General features: G+C 45.2%; 1 protein-coding gene across 4 annotated transcripts; it reads left to right on the forward strand.

Annotated features, from left to right (window-relative positions):
• Positions 1-1,528: 1,528 nt before the first annotated feature.
• Positions 1,529-13,986, forward strand: micall2b (mical-like 2b). 4 transcript variants are annotated; one of them, XM_030351813.1, is made up of 16 exons: positions 1,529-1,962; positions 3,655-3,703; positions 4,024-4,165; positions 4,305-4,492; positions 4,745-4,881; positions 5,078-6,181; positions 6,780-7,000; positions 7,483-7,552; positions 8,433-8,518; positions 8,629-8,693; positions 8,925-9,045; positions 9,146-9,248; positions 9,539-9,612; positions 9,910-10,024; positions 11,597-11,643; positions 12,734-13,986. In XM_030351813.1, exons 1-16 carry the CDS (start codon positions 1,820-1,822, stop codon positions 12,811-12,813), a joined length of 2,745 nt encoding a protein of 914 aa, XP_030207673.1. In that variant the 5' UTR covers positions 1,529-1,819; the 3' UTR covers positions 12,814-13,986. The 4 variants fall into 4 exon arrangements, with proteins under 4 accessions (XP_030207673.1, XP_030207671.1, XP_030207672.1 ...); XM_030351811.1 differs by having other exon boundaries at positions 1,531-1,962; positions 7,486-7,552; positions 8,922-9,045; XM_030351812.1 differs by having other exon boundaries at positions 1,531-1,962; positions 4,748-4,881; positions 8,922-9,045.
• Positions 13,987-15,959: the final 1,973 nt, after the last annotated feature.

The raw sequence follows: 15,959 nt of genomic DNA on the forward strand, positions 1-15,959 counted from the left end.
ATTTAAAAAATGACTTTATGCCTGCTTAACTCTTCTGCTTACCTGCCCTGCCCCCAGCAGTGGGGGGATGGCAGAGGGTTTGTTTCTGCATGATAACAATGATAAGCGAGGGTTTGGCTGAGCCTTGCAGTTACAAATTGTGTCTCAACTTGTTTAGTTGTGTTCTTCAAATGGTTTTCTAAACACGTATTTCACAATCGCCCTGGTCTTTGAAACTTTCCGAAGTGAAAGTAAAAAAATGTTGGACCTGGTTTCCCGAGAGGGCCGACCTGGAGCCAGAGCTTTGAGCCAGAGCTTTTCACACTACTGATAATCTGAGCTCACAGTGGACATGTTTTCATTGGCTTGGACCAAATGTTCACAGGCTAACTGTTTCCAGATGCAGGACTCAGGGGGACGTATGTATCATTTAACGACCGACTACGCTGGACGGCATAGAGGACAGCAGCAGGGTTCTGTCAGATGCATTCTGCCCTGCTGACTGGAGCATTTCCTGTCTGGATTTAGAAAGGATTAAGTGTGTGTGTGTGTGTGTAAGAGAGAGAGAGAGAGAGAGAGAGAGAGAGAGAGAGAGAGAGAGAGAGAGAGAGAGAGAGAGAGAGAGAGAGAGAGAGAGAGAGAGAGAGAGAGAGAGAGAGAGAGAGAGAGAGAGAGAGAGAGAGAGAGAGAGAGAGAGAGAGAGAGAGAGAGAGAGAGAGAGAGAGAGAGAGAGAGAGAGAGAGAGAGAGAGAGAGAGAGAGGGAAGATATTCTGTTGAAAAAAAGCATTCCTCTGCCTAAAAATTAAACACAAACACATTGCTTAGAATGTTGTACGTTCATCTCAAGAATTAAGTAGTCAAGTCAGCACTTTAGTATCACTAGTTGTGCAAAGGCTTGCACAACACGATACATTTCAATTGAACTCCTAATGAGGCATTGTGATAGCAACTAGGCTTATGGACGTAGAATTGCTTCTATTTTTTATAAGCACTGCACTTGACATTTAGTGTTATGAATTAAAGGCCTTGAGTCCCTACATATATGGTAAGAGCCATATTTGGGTCGTTAGCTCCAGGCATATGGAATCATCCCTCAATTCTCTTGACAGGACAGAGCAGGTTATGCTGGCTACCTTTGGGACCACAGCCACACCTTAACTACGTGATCCAGTTTCCCTTAACACACCGCTACACGCCCCCTCTCTCTCTCTCTCTCTCTCTCTCTCTCTCTCTCTCTCTCTCTCTCTCTCTCTCTCTCTCTCTCTCTCTCTCTCTCTCTCTCTCTCTCTCTCTCTCTCTCTCTCTCTCTCTCTCTCTCTCTATCTCTCAAACAAACAAACACAAAAAACATTTGCGTTCAGGTTCTGTAAAAAAATTCTCGCACACAAAGACAGACAGACAGACAGACAGACAGACAGACAGACAGACAGACAGACAGACAGACACACACACACACACACACACACACACACACACACACACACACACACACACACACACACACACACACACACACACACACACACACACACACACACACACCCAAAGAAGACTACAGATAAATAAATAACAAGTGAAGAGTCAACAAAATCCACATGGAATTGTATCGGTACTTCCCGAACTCCTCCCATATGCTACGACGTCATCGCGAACCTTTTCAGGTGACGTCCCCATGTTCATTTGTCACACCAATCTTTCTGGTTTCCGGACGCAGTTGACTTATCGGGGACGCCGGGAACCCTTTCAGTTCTGCCGCGGGAACCTCCTTCATACTGTCCATGGTGAGGGCATGGCTACATGGTCCCCACTGAGCTCACACGAGTATAGTTTTAGTTCGGGATGTCGGCTGTTAAAGGTCTCCAGCAGTGGTGCAAGAACCAATGTAACGGATACCGGGATGTGTCCATCACTAACATGACCACGTCGTTCAGGGACGGACTGGCGTTCTGCGCCATGATACACAAACACAGACCAGATCTCATGTGAGTACCAAGCGAGGACCCGTCGATTCAAACTTCAACCGAGTCCTCAACCGAGTAATCCCCCACTGTTTTGTTCCTTCACTTTCCTACAAAACGGCGTTGATGTAAACGTCATAGCCAATACTTATGTTCGTTAAATATATGATGTACATATCTAACTGGTTTGTATGGCCTCACTTGGGCCATCACCAGGGTTTCATTTATTTAACTACCACTGCTACTATGTCTGGAGCACTGTTGTCACTTTTATGTCTCTGTCTGTCGATGATGTTAATGTTGTCTGCGTGTGTGTGTGTAAGCAGCCAATTCTTTCTTTCTACCTGCAACCAAATCTACCCTCGGGTACAAATAAAGTTAACTTACCTTACTAAAAACTATTGTTATTGACAGTCTAAAACATGCAAAGTGTAGTGTCATTGTGACAGAAAGTTGATTCGAAGTTCGTGTTGTAGGTTGGTCTAAAAGTAAAAGCGACATATCTATTAGGAAATAACGACCACGTTAGCATTACTCGCGCTTGGTGTTAAGGAAGACAATATTACATTCTTCACTTTTAGCTAGCTTTTTTTGTATCCTGCGCAGTTGTTCCTTTTCCTTATCTTTGCAATCGGGATGCTCCCATCGTTATTCCATCCAGGCGATCCTCCTCCAGTTTTTTTTTTCCAATGTCCTGTTGGTTTCAGATTCGGTTTCCCGAGTTTCAAAATGCCTCCGGTCTCTCTGGTACTTTTAGGGGGTTTCTTTATTTATTTGTATTTTCTACAGTTTCTACATGTTTATGGTCTGGTGGTTGTTTACTGTTGAGTGCACTTCCAAAGGTCAACAGTGTTGTGACTCACCAAGAGAATAACTAACCCTGACAGGTGAGTTTCTCATTTACTTTTGACATTTTTGGCATACATTTGTTATCAAATGGATTCGTTTATTGAACATTCATTACTTTTTTCTTTTTTTTATGTAATGAAGTCAGTCGTCTTCATATCTAGCCAGCTTACAATATTTTGCTAGCTAACAGAACTGTAGGTGTTGTGTATCTCTCTCAATTGATTAATGGCATATAGTACACACACAATTAATAACTATATATTACATATTTAACTATATAATAACTATCTGCCAATTTAAGCTACCATTAACATTTTTCTCTTTCTTTTGTGTCTCTCCATCTAGTGTTGACATAGAAGAAAACATCAACCGAAATGAGAAGACGGATATTAGTTGAGGAGTCAATGTTTTCAAGACTTCATCCAGCATTGCTCTTACTCATCAGGATGAGACGGACACGGATGCATCATGTTTATATCATATTGTTGGAGCTTATTTCATGTTTTATATTGCCATGCTTTTTTTTATCATAATGGTGATTTGCAATTAATACCTTTTCCTAAAATGGTAACATTTCTGTTGTAGGCTGCTTCTGTCCTTTGTGATAAACCTAAGGGCACATTTCATGTTTGCTGTTGCCATTCTTTTGTTTTATCGTATTGATTAACTTGATAAACATATTGCAAAGATTAAATATTTTTTGTCTCAACTAAATATGATTGAATTCACTACTTTTTGGCAAAAATATGAAGATTACAGTGAGAAATTAGCAATCATTGAAGTGAAAACAGCTCAGGGAACTGTATGGACCAATCACTTATGCATATCAGTGTTTTTTTGTTCCTATTTCCTGTGTTTATCTTGCAGAGATTTTGATTCCCTGAAGAAGAATGATGTCTTTGAAAACAATCAACTGGTAAGGTCTAATTAGTAATACCAATACTAATACATTTCTCAGTCAAATAGTACTACTACCATTACTAGGTTACTACTATATTCTAAGAAATATATATTTTTCATAATATGAAATTAATATGCATAGAAACCATTACCTATCATTGGTTCAATGTGAACCAAGGTCACATGAAACCAATGATAACGATGGGTTTACCATTAACCCTTTAGCCCACTGCCTGATGGACCAGTAGAGCAGGGGGAGTGGTTGTAAACACTCCCAATAGAGCCACGCCGTGGTCCATAATTACTGTCATTTAACACCATTCACTTCCCCTCCAGGCGTTCAGAGTTGCAGAGGAGGAGTTGGGTATCCCAGCCTTGCTGGACGCAGAAGACATGGTGGCCCTCAAGGTTCCCGACCGCCTCAGTATTCTCACCTACGTCTCCCAGTACTACAACTACTTTCACGGACGATCCCCGAGTGAGTCTCCCTCTCTCTTGACCCCATTCTCTTTCTATACTGTATGTGTCTATGGGTTCAAATGCATTGTACACATATTGACACATTGAGGGTCTCTGAGTAGAAACCAATGCCTGCATTTACGTGTGTGTGCATGCAGTTGGTGGTTTGGCTGGTATCAAGCGACCAGCGGAGATCTCGGAGAACGAACCCTCTGGGAAGAAGAACCTGCCTGTGGTTGCTAAGTCGTTCCCCGCTTCCAAACCTGAGGTGAAGAACGGTCCGCCGCCCTCCTCCTCCGTCACCATCCGGGGCTCCTCGCCGGCGAGGCCGTCCCCAGCAGCCCAGGTAAGTCCCTCAAATGTCAAAGACTATGCACCTCCAATTTAAAGGACCTTCAATGGATCAAAAAGGGTTTGTCAATAGATTCTCCAAACCCCTCGATTCAGCCTAGCAATAACGTCTAGCAATTACAACAATCAGGTCTAGCAATACCAACTTTTGAATAGTATTCAAACGTCAATTTGAGTAATGTTCATAAGCGCCCTGTTTGATGACTGGATCCGTCTTCTCTCTGTGTCTCTTTTCTGCCTGGGTCAGAAGGAGGCAGCACATGAGAACCCATCGCTCCGTCAAACAGGGACCCAGAGTAATAAGTGTGTGTCCTGCAACAAGCTCGTTCACCTGGTACAGCGTCATATGGTGGATGGGAAGCTCTATCATAGGAGCTGTGCAAAGTAAGGACCCTTCCCTACAATTCAGTCATTTGAACAAAAAAAGATATTGTCGTGTTTATCACCGAGCACAGGGAACTGCTATTCCTTGCAATTCCCTTTGCTTGGTGCAGAACGCAACAACTCATTTTGTGTGTTTCCCTGTTCTTTGTTGCATCTAACCATGTTTGGTTCAACTAAGAGTTCAATCTTCTCACAGGTCTACTTTAAAAGCAAACGCCCCACTCCGGGACTTGCTACAACAAGGCTCTTCATCCAATCATAAATCTCGTTCTGAGACCCCTGAACCCAGTGAATCCACGTCAGCTCCCTTCAGCTCTGATTCCTCCTGGCTAACTACAAAGAAACCACCTTCAAGCTCTCCAGGTCTGGTCTCCTCCCAGTTAAACAATAAGACGCAACCATCCAGCTCTCCAAGTCCATCCCCCTTCAAGAGCCCCAGTAAGGTGCAACCATCCAGCTCTCCAAGTCCCTCCCCCTCTGCGTTAGCCAATAAGACACAACGGTCCAGCTCTCCAAGTCCATCCCCCTCTGCGTTAGCCAATAAGGCACAACGGTCCAGCTCTCCAAGTCCATCCCCCTCTGCGTTAGCCAATAAGACACAACGGTCCAGCTCTCCAAGTCCATCCCCCTCTGCTTTAACCAATAAGACACAACGGTCCAGCTCTCCAAGTCCCGCCCCCTCCTGGATAACAAAAAAGCCAGTCAGTGCAGCCCCACCGTCTACCTCTGCACTTATCACCAAATCCACCCCTGGAGCCAACAAGCCCGGTGTTCAAAAACTTGGCAACACCACCACCTATAACACTTCTATCAGTAAAACTATCAGCCCCACCCCAACCATTAGCACCACCCCCCTCAAGAGCAACATCAGTACCATCCCCACCCTGACCACCAACACTTCCATCGACTCCACCCCTGTCAGGATCACCATCAACCATCTCCCCATGGAGACGACCCCCAACCCCAGCAGGCCTACTGCAGCTCCCCGGTCCTCCCTGTCGGCACAGAGAACCCAGCAGGCCAAGGACAGGTTCTTGCAGAAGGAACCTGAAGGGGCAATTACGGCAGGCAGTGACATTAAGGCAGCCACCAAGGAGTCCCCTGGGAACAAATGGTTGGCGGTCAACAATCAGGGAAGTGATGTGCGGGCAGACCCAGGCCTGGGTAGAGCCGCTAAGGGTTGGGGTGTCAGTGGGGGGAACCCTGACGGCAACAAGAACCAAGCAGCAGCTCTTATCTCTAGGAAGCTGGTAAAGGAAAGCAACAATAAGGAGACCAAGCCAACCCTGAACACAGAACGGTGAGTGATGGACACGCATGCACATGCACACTCGAGACGGCTAGATTTCACACCAGGGTTAGGGTTATCTTATATATATACATGGAGTTTTGATTTACGTTAAAATAGATGCGACTGGAGACGGTGATAAATAATTTCATCCTTTTAAGATATTGACTTCTAAAAGGTGTGTGTGCGTATGTTTGTGTGCATACATGCAGGTACACACTGGTACAGGTACAATTTTGTCTAGATCTAGTCTAATATGAAACCTTAACATCTCCATATTATCCTAACTAGAACTCCCCTTTTCACAGAGGCATCGTTGTAGAACAGACACAGGTGTCTCTCGTCAGACTAATTATGGGTCTGTTACTTGTATGTAACAGGGCACTGCTAGTAAACTAAACCAAATAAGGGTACTTACATTGACAATTGCTGTTGCTTTGACACAAATAGATGAAACCACTGGCTACCTACCACATGTTTTGTGGCTACACCTATGTTGATCGTCCCTAGTTTAGTTCCCTACCTAGCGTATTAAAGTGGCCAACCCGCGATTTGTGTTTGAGCTGCCCTCTTCTGGTGATGGAAGGTAATGCGCCACATCTCCAATCAGGGTCTCTGAGGTGGAGACACCCAAAAAGGATCCGGTGCCCAGCAGAGGGAGAGTCAAGCTGAAGGTGAGCAGCTCCATCCTGGCTGACCTGCAGACTCCAATCGTGGACCGCTCACCGGACAGAAGCAGCTCTGCCAGCAGCAGGCCATGGCAGGCCGACCCCTCCCCACAGAGGGCCCCCGCGGGGCCCGCGACCGCCGCCTCCTCCCCGGGCAATCAAGGTAGCGCCTGACGACAACAGGCACTCTGACATCGTTCTGTCGTTGGAGAGTGGTGCATCCTCTTTGGTAGTCGGTGCTTCAGTATTCTCTGGCACCAAAAGACAAAGTGGCAGATTATCTGACTCTGAACCATGTTGCATCCTGTCCTCTTTTACTGTTGTAAACCACAATCAGACATCCTGTGTTAAAGGGACTATGAATACACTTCACTTTATTTTACTAATCTTTGACTTCTTATTACTCCTATCTCCGAACCCAAGCAGCTGGTTGCTATCAAAGTGACATTCTGTCATTTGGTTAATGTGCATGATTTGCCAATATGCATAACGATTCTACATAATTATTACATCTTTATTATTATTATTATTATACAACTAACTATACAATATACAATAACTACAATGTCCAGAGACTCTCTTCAGAGGATGTGTGACCATAATGCTGTCGACCCCCCCCCCCCCCCCACACCGTCCCTCCCCCAGCAGGACCAGAGAGCAGCGAAGGCCCCGCCCAGTGGAGGTCTAAACTCAAACAAGTCGCCAAGGATACCAAGTAAGACAGCCCGGCCTCATTTGTCTCACTAGCAGGGTAGGGGAGGAAGGGGGAGGGGGGGGAGGGCTGCTCAACAGCTCAACAGTGTGAGCTGACAGCCTAATCATCCATCAAGTGGACGTGTCTGTGTCGCCTTCCTTTTCTTTTTTTTTGTTGTGATTATTTTCCGCGGGCCCCACCCCCGCCCCCCCCCTTCGCCAGACATGAGCCCGCCCAGCAGGGCCGCGGCCCGCTGATCCTCCACATGTCCCCGCCACGATCTGTCGTCCGGGTTCGAGCCCTCCCCTACGGCCGCCTTGTCAACCCCTCGGCCGCGGTGCACCGTGGGTAAAGCGCTCCGCGGCGCGGCATATGGCCACTGCTCGCCCCTCCACCGACGTGACCCCCTTCTCTCTGGCTTTTTTTCTTTTCTGCATGGAAAAAAAAAAAGTGTCATGGAGATACGATGAGGAGGAGGAAGTGGGGGGAGGAGGAGCCGGAGCCATGGAGGCTGAGTTCATGAGGATATTGTGATTCATACGCAAGATTTGTTTTTGGGTTGTTTGGATTTTATTTTGTGTCTAAATCCAGCAGCATTGGGAACTGTTCACTCTCCTGAAGTGTCCAAAAATAACAATGAGGGTGTTGTGTCCCTCGATGAGCCTGGGATGTTCTTAGTTATTGTATCCTACTGGTTAGACCGGAAAAATACACAGCAGCTGGTTTGCATCAAAACATTTCTTTGACGGGTGAAGGAGAGTGTGCAGCAGTTTAAATTCCTCAAACGAAGTGCAATCTTTAGTTCACAATTCCATATGTGTTACTATTTCCTTTTCTATTTATAATCGTTCCCTACTGCATTTTTGTCTCGCCCCCTTTTCTCTCTGCATCTTCCACCAAGAATCTCGGATCCTAACAAGCCCTCCACTGAAGGAAAGTCTCCTGCTTCAGTGTCCTCCATGGCCGGTCCTAATCCAGCCACTAGCGGTGAGCCCCGAGTCCTGCCGGTCTCTGTTCCCCAGGCACATCACCAACACCTCCCACAACCCACTTCCTTTGCTTCTTCTCACTCGTGTTTTGGTCTGACCTTCTCCCAGGGTTTAAGAATGGAAGCAGAGCTCCGAATGACAACGGTCCCAGGCCAGAACCATTGCCCACAAAGGTGAGATAAGTCTTCACATTCGTGTAGAAGCAGGCTAGGACTCAATAAACTATTGTTTAAAAAAGGACGGGAAATTCAATGCATGAAAAATTAATATGCGTGTGTTTGCTCAAGGCCGAGGAGTCTCCTGCGATTTGTCAGCGACGTCATGTTAGTACAGGATCTTCATGAAACGTGCAAAAAATAAACATCAATGACTAAATTTGCTGTGACTGTGTGTGTGATCAGAAGAAGCCCGACTACATCCCCAAGGAGAAGATCATGGAGGAGCTGCAGGAGATCGAAGACGGCCTCAATGCGCTGGAGAAACGAGGAGTGGAGCTGGAGAAGAAACTGCGCCGCAGTGAGGAGGGTAAGGTCAACTTCACACGCACGCACACTCGCACTTCTGTGGTCCCCATAAAGACGGGCAGGCCAGGGGTGAGAGTAACCGGGTTGTGGTTCCGTTTCAGAGGGAGTAGAGGACGCTGCCATGGATGAAGTGATGGTTGACTGGTTCAGCCTCATCAGGGAGAAGCAGGTGGCCATGCGCCGAGAGTCAGAGCTGGTCTACATGTGAGTCCTGAAAATAATAAAATAAATCATGCACACACTAGCGCTCAACCAGTGCTGGCGCGCCACGTACTCAGGTTCTCAGACGAGGCAACAAGACGTGTTGGTGGAGACTGTGGTTGCACTGGACCTGAGCTCCACAAGTCACATAATAGGTTTAAGACTGAAGATCTATTGCCCAGTATTCTGTGGGAGAAGGAAGTGAATTTTCCTATTTCCCAAACTTGCATTTCCTCAAAATAATCTAATTTTTTTTGTGTGTGTGTCTATTTTTGTGTGTGTGTTTTGTGTAGAGCAAAAACACAGGACCTGGAAGAACAGCAGCCTAGTGTCGAACAGGAGCTCAGAAGTCTTATGGCTAAACCAGGTCAAGATGTCTGTCTGTCTGTCTGTCTGTCTGTCTGTCTGTCTGTCTGTCTGTCTGTCTGTCTGTCTGTCTGTCTGTCTGTCTGTCTGTCTGTCTGTCTGTCTGTCTGTCTGTCTGTCTGTCTGTCTGTCTGTCTGTCTGTCTGTCTGTCTGTCTGTCTGTCTGTCTGTCTGTCTGTCTGTCTGTCTGTCTGTCTGTCTGTCTGTGTGTGTGTGTGTGTGGTCAAACAATACAACAACCTGCGCATAGATAGCACTGAGAGATTAAGCTAACACACGGGTGTTTGTCCGTGTGCAGACAGTGCAAAGACGTCGTGGGAGCGGCAGAGAGAGCAGGAGCTCATGGTTAAACTGGTGGAGATAGTCAACGACAGGAGCGCCATCGTGGACAGCCTGGATGAGGACCGACTCAGGTGGGTGCACAGATAGACCGGTCTCTTATTCAGTCATCTAGCAGAGGCCTTTAATCCAAAGCGACTCAAGGCTCAGTTATGGTTCCACGTCAACGCAACTCAATGTCGGGTTTTAGTTAAAGGACCAATCACAGCCCTTGCTGCTGCGTCGCCTTGACCGTAGGTCACAATTTTTGGGAGGCCCTTGCCGTGGACACAAGGACAGAATGGCTCCGTAAACCCCCTTGCGTTGCGTCGTCGTGGAAGCCTTTACAGTGATCCAGATTCATGTTGCTAAAAGTCCTTACCCCCTAGGCAACAAACCTACCGATAAAGAGTCCCAATCGGGGCTGGAGTCGGCTCTGATTTTCACGTAGTGTGGGCGGGCTCAAGACACGCGGTTTTGCCAGGAATCTGGGAATCTGCAGCCTATGTTACATCGAGTTCCGCTTGTTTACTGTTTCCTTAAGGCGATATTCTATCAACTTTATCACGTGTGTGTGAATGAGGTTCATAGAAGGGCATTTGAATAAGCATTTTTACAGTGGCCAGTATACTGTACATGGTGTTGATTTGAAACATATATTTTTACAGTTGACTAATGCTGGCAGAGTCTGTGTTCGCCAATGATGCGATTACAGATCCCTACCCTCAGCCATATACAGGAATATGGGAATGCCCCGTTTGATATATATTTGAGAAAAGACTGAAGATTATACTACAATATCAGAATAATCAATGTTGAGTGTAGCGTAGGGATGAATGAAAAGTGTGCCATGGGGATGTTATACCAACCAAGTCCTAAAGGACCGAACCATAAGAGATCAGGGGGATGTTGTACACCTTGGGTAGCCTGCAGGCCACACCTGTGCAGGTGCACTGCATCAGCTGACGACCCTCTCAGCCCCGCCTACTGGCTCCCTGCACCTGAAAGGCAGATACATTCTCCAATGGCTTGACAGGCCACATATTTATCAAACTCCCTCACCCCTGCCCAGCAAAGGGCAAGATACATCTCCCTTAATTAATCAGGAAGAAATCTTGTCAAGGATGCAGAAGGGGGGGATCCCTCCTTTATGGGATGGTTAGAAGAAAAATGAAAAAGTATGGCCAATGGTGATTGGGTGCTGCTGACCAATGAACAGGCTGATAGCCTTCAGGGCTGTCCAGGCGTCCAGAAACAATCACAGCAACACACCAAACCAGCGACAGAATCAGGGTTAGATGGGGCAGGGTGGACGAGAAACATGTAAGACGCGTAAGCCTCTAATCTAGAACCTATATGCAGCAGGGGTAGGCCTGTGCTGGCTCACAGGTTGATTCAGCCCTAACTAGAATTTCTCTGCGGAGACATGCTTCGATAACAGAACCCTCAGTTAGCCATCCTGAGAACCGGGCCACTCCACAGCACTACATTAGGCGCGGGCGGGGATTCGCTTTTTACCAAGGCTCCATGGGCCCAAACTGTCCGGCAGGCAGTGTCTGATTGTACTGAAAGGCTCCCTTGTGCTTCCATCAGTCGAGTCCCTGCTGCTTGTGTCCCCAGCCAGCATGTTGGAGGTGTCACCTTGTCGTCTTCTTTGTACCCCTCAGGGAGGAAGACGAGGACGTGCAGCTGGAGCAGATGATGATGAACTTGGGTGAGTCTCTTCAGTTCCCCCACCAGTGTTTCCCCAACAGCAGGGTCCGGACGGCCCACCCGCCTGATAATGCATGTGGTGTCATGGGCGATGGCCGAGTTTATAAGCTAACAGTCCTTTAATGACATATTTTGTCATTTACAAACATATTTGAAATGGTTTTGAAGGCCTCGTAACGGTCCGCTATATACAAACTCACTGCCTTATGATTCACAGCCATGAGCAAACTACAACTGATCACAGAGTGTGGGGATGTGCATTCGTTCACAGGGGCCCTGCTATTGGTTCGGTAAAATCTAGCTGACGTGTGTGGAAGCAGATGTATTGCAAATTTCAGAATATTCCGACATTGTCTGACCTAAAAGGGAGGCTCTCTAATTGAAAGGAGATGGAATTCTGTGGCCGTCTGTGTGTGTGCGTGCGCGTGCGTGCGTGCGTGCGTGTGTGTGTGTGTGTGTGTGTGTGTGTGTGTGTGTGGTGCGCGTGTGTGTGCTTGGTCGGTGGGCGCCACGGCGTTTCCATCTCATTTTAATATAGCGGCTACTAATGGGAAAAGCATCAAACAAAAAAAACGTCCCTGCACCTCACTCCCTCCCTGTGTGTGTGTGTGTGTGTGTGTGTGTGTGTGTGTGTGTGTGTGTGTGTGTGTGTGTGTGTGTGTGTGTGTGTGTGTGTGTGTGTGTGTGTGTGTGTGTGTGTGTGTGTGTGTGTGTGTGTTAGTGGCATTCCTATTAGCCGGATGGGATAATGTGTCTGGCTAATTTGACCTCTCTGATAGAACAGAGCCAGAGTCGCCTTCATTTGCAATTCATGACTCGCAATGCAGAGCTGAAATTGAGGTGATTTATTGAACTTCAGCAAAAGGGTTATTAATGTTGCGCCGCGTGAACTGTGTCAACAGGCTAAAAGACTAAAGCCGTTGTGGTTTTAATGTATTCATGAAGTTTAAACAAAGTTTCCCATGTCGTTGCCCCACTTGGAATACGTATCATCGTAAATTACGTCTTATCTCACCAAACTCGGTTCAATGGGGTTTTTATTCTCCTTGGTGGTAACTTTGTCCCTTCTCCCCCCCGCCCCCCTCTCTTAGACATTAAGAAAGACAAGACCAAGAAGAAGTCCCCCATTGCCAAGATGTTCCTCTGGCGAAGCAACAGCACCAAGAAGTGAAGCTGGGGTGAGCTCCATGTTCGGACACACAGCCCACCCCATGTGGCCGTCTTTTTTTGCTAGTGTTTTATATTTGTATTTTTGTCGCTCTGGCTCTGCTCGGTTGGCTGTCGGTAACGTGTGGGTGATTGAGTGAGTGCGTGTGCGTAATGCGTGCGTGCGTGCATTTGCGCGCGCGTCTGTGTGTACGCTCACTGCTGAGGGCTTCCTGGCTCAGTGACTGCCGCGTGCTTGGGTTCCACTGCCCTGGATATTAGCTGAGTTCCCTGCCAATCTATTTAACACTACACACGCCTACCCATCCGGTGTCCATTGCTTGTTACAACGTCTGTATTCCGAACGGTATAGAAAACGCCACATCACGCCAAGTGGGCGAAAGAGGTTTTGACTCGACGTCGACCCTGGGCCAACTCTTCCACTCTGCCCCAGCCCCGACCGGTATTCACTTTGGTCACACTTGGAGCGTTGAAAAACGTCTTGCTAAACAGCATTTTGTCGATCTCTCTTGATTAATTTGGGGAGCGCTTGATAATATAACAAGCCATAATTAGGGACATTATAGTAAGACCATTTTACACGTTGTCCACGTTAGATGTGTATGCGTTTGGTTTTGTTAATATTGATAACAGGATTCAGCAACCAGTGGCTTTAAGGTCTTTGTTTCGAATGCAGTCCGTTTTTTTGTTAAAAAATAATAATAATAATCAGTTTTCTTTACTGAATATTCAGTTCCATGTTAGTGTTTTTAAGGTGACGTTTTGGAGTTTTCTTTTTCAAAGACTTGAGTACTAATGTTCAACATATTTTAGGAACAGAATTGAATATGAAATCGTGAATAGGTACAGTTTACACTAACTGCTTCATTGTGGGAGAACGTGATGATTATTGCTTGATTTGGTCCACATTGGACCGTGGAGGTGGAAACACGCGCTTACGGTACATTAAAAAAAAAAAGGAAATATTTTTGGTAAAAGATCATTATTCCTTATTATTAATCATTGCACAGATAAGAATACCACATTCATGATCATGCCTTTACGTCTTCAGAAGTAAAGCCCATGGAACACACTTAGGAAACGTGTTTGTTTCTCTGTCATGTGATCAAAGTCGTACCCTAAAGCTGGTTCGAAATGGGTTCTATTGCTTAACCATTAAAGTGATGTGATTCTATAATTGGTCTCTGCGTTTTTTTTTTGCTGTGCTAGTATTATCTTTATTGATTTTATTGAAAAATAAAAACATTTCTATAAATATGTTTTGATGTATTAATGAATGTATAATACAATTTCCACCGATAATCTTTATGACTTCCGTACAAATGTTGACTGTATTGTATGTAGGACTATAACTAAAGTCAAATGTAGTACATTCTTTCAATGAGTCAACATGATTTAATATACGTTTTCTAGAGTCTAAGTGAATATTTAAACTACGTTGGATGAATCACCAGTGCAATGAAACTAATGCATCTAGTGTTTACTCGCATTGGAGTATTTAGTTTATGGCCTTGGATTCATAAGCGTTACAGTACGGAATAGGATGCAGTTCTATAGAGCAACCAACAGAGGGTAGCATATACCTTTCATCCCAGTTGAAAAGGTCTCAAGCTAGTGTAAAAAAACACAAATATATTATATATCTATGTATGACATGTGTTTGTATATGTATATATAAATATGTGTAGGTGGGTGTATATATATACTATATATATATGTACTATATATATATATATAAAATATATATAATACATTTGTTTATATTTGTATCTATATATATTTATATATAAATAAATGTTGTGTATGTAGGCCTATCTCTCACTCTCGCTCTCTCTCTGTATGTATGTATGTGTCTGTGTAATACAAAAATGTATACATGCGTTTCTCTCTTAGTTTTTTAATGTTATCAAAACCAAATAAGTCAACTGAGGGTAACATTGTGAACCAAAACGCCTGCAGTACATTTAGGAAGGAAAAGAGCAGCCTTGACTCAATTGAAAGCACACACAACGGCACATGAAGCGCAACAAGAATCTTGTACGCGTGTACTACGTACACATATTACTTTAATGACTCCCACTGCAATAGACGTTGGAAAGAGATAAATATAATACCGGGAAATTCGGGAATAGTGAGGAAGTACGCCTTCATTTCCTGCTTGTTTTTAATCTCCTGGTGTGAGAAGCCAATACTGCAATATTTCACTCAATAAAGGCGACACATGTTGCAGTCATACGTCAAGCAGTTTTTAAATATCTCCATTGTGGCGTGATATAACTGTTCCAACACCGTGTCCGTACCAGTTAAAATCAGTCGGGTCAACCTGAAACAACAAAAATACATGTATTCCTGTGGTAAATGGTTCCTGAATGAGGACGGCCTACATTTAGGATGTTTGAAAAGTGCACATTCAGTTCGGTCCTAATTATACATCTGAGGTCTTTGCATAACAAAGTGAACATATTCAGGGGCTCCTGGCTTAAGGAGTTTTAGCGAGGCGAGCTTCTAAAGAGCATTTTGTGACTCTAGTAATGAGCTTGAAGCCCGGTTATTACATGGGGACTATTTCCAACCGCGTAAAACCGTGTGATCTCAATGTTACCATTCACACTGTTCCAGCTGTGGTCGGACATGTTTAAGAATCCTGTTCAATTCCCCTTTTAAAGAGCTGTGCTCAGAATAACCCACAGTACATCCTTCCTTTCTCCACTTTTCTATACCCTCGTTCATCCGATTCCGTCTTCTTCCCTCACTCATTCGTGCGCCTCCTCACTCACTCATTCATTGATCCAAATTTCATTGCCTCAATCGTTTTTAATACAATCAAACGTGTTCAATTCCTATTTCATACAAAGTATTCTATTGCTAGTTTTAGTTAATTACATGCATTCTTAACATGTCAGAAGCAGGGGCTTACATATCCTATGTGTCAAAATGATGAGGTTCTATAAATTACATATTTGACCCAAATGTATTGTAAATAACTTGAACGTTTAATGAAAACAGGACCTTCGCTACCTCTCAAAGACTGCGGGTGCTGTCAGAGGGTTTAAAACACTGTTGTGTGAATGTATGGACTGCGACTGTGGAAAAACAGCGGTGGGTGGCACCCAAGGGAAGACTGTGTGAATCTGACAGTGGTCGAGTTAC

This window comes from Gadus morhua, chromosome 3, assembly GCF_902167405.1.
Source record: "Gadus morhua chromosome 3, gadMor3.0, whole genome shotgun sequence".
Lineage (NCBI taxonomy): Eukaryota > Metazoa > Chordata > Actinopteri > Gadiformes > Gadidae > Gadus > Gadus morhua.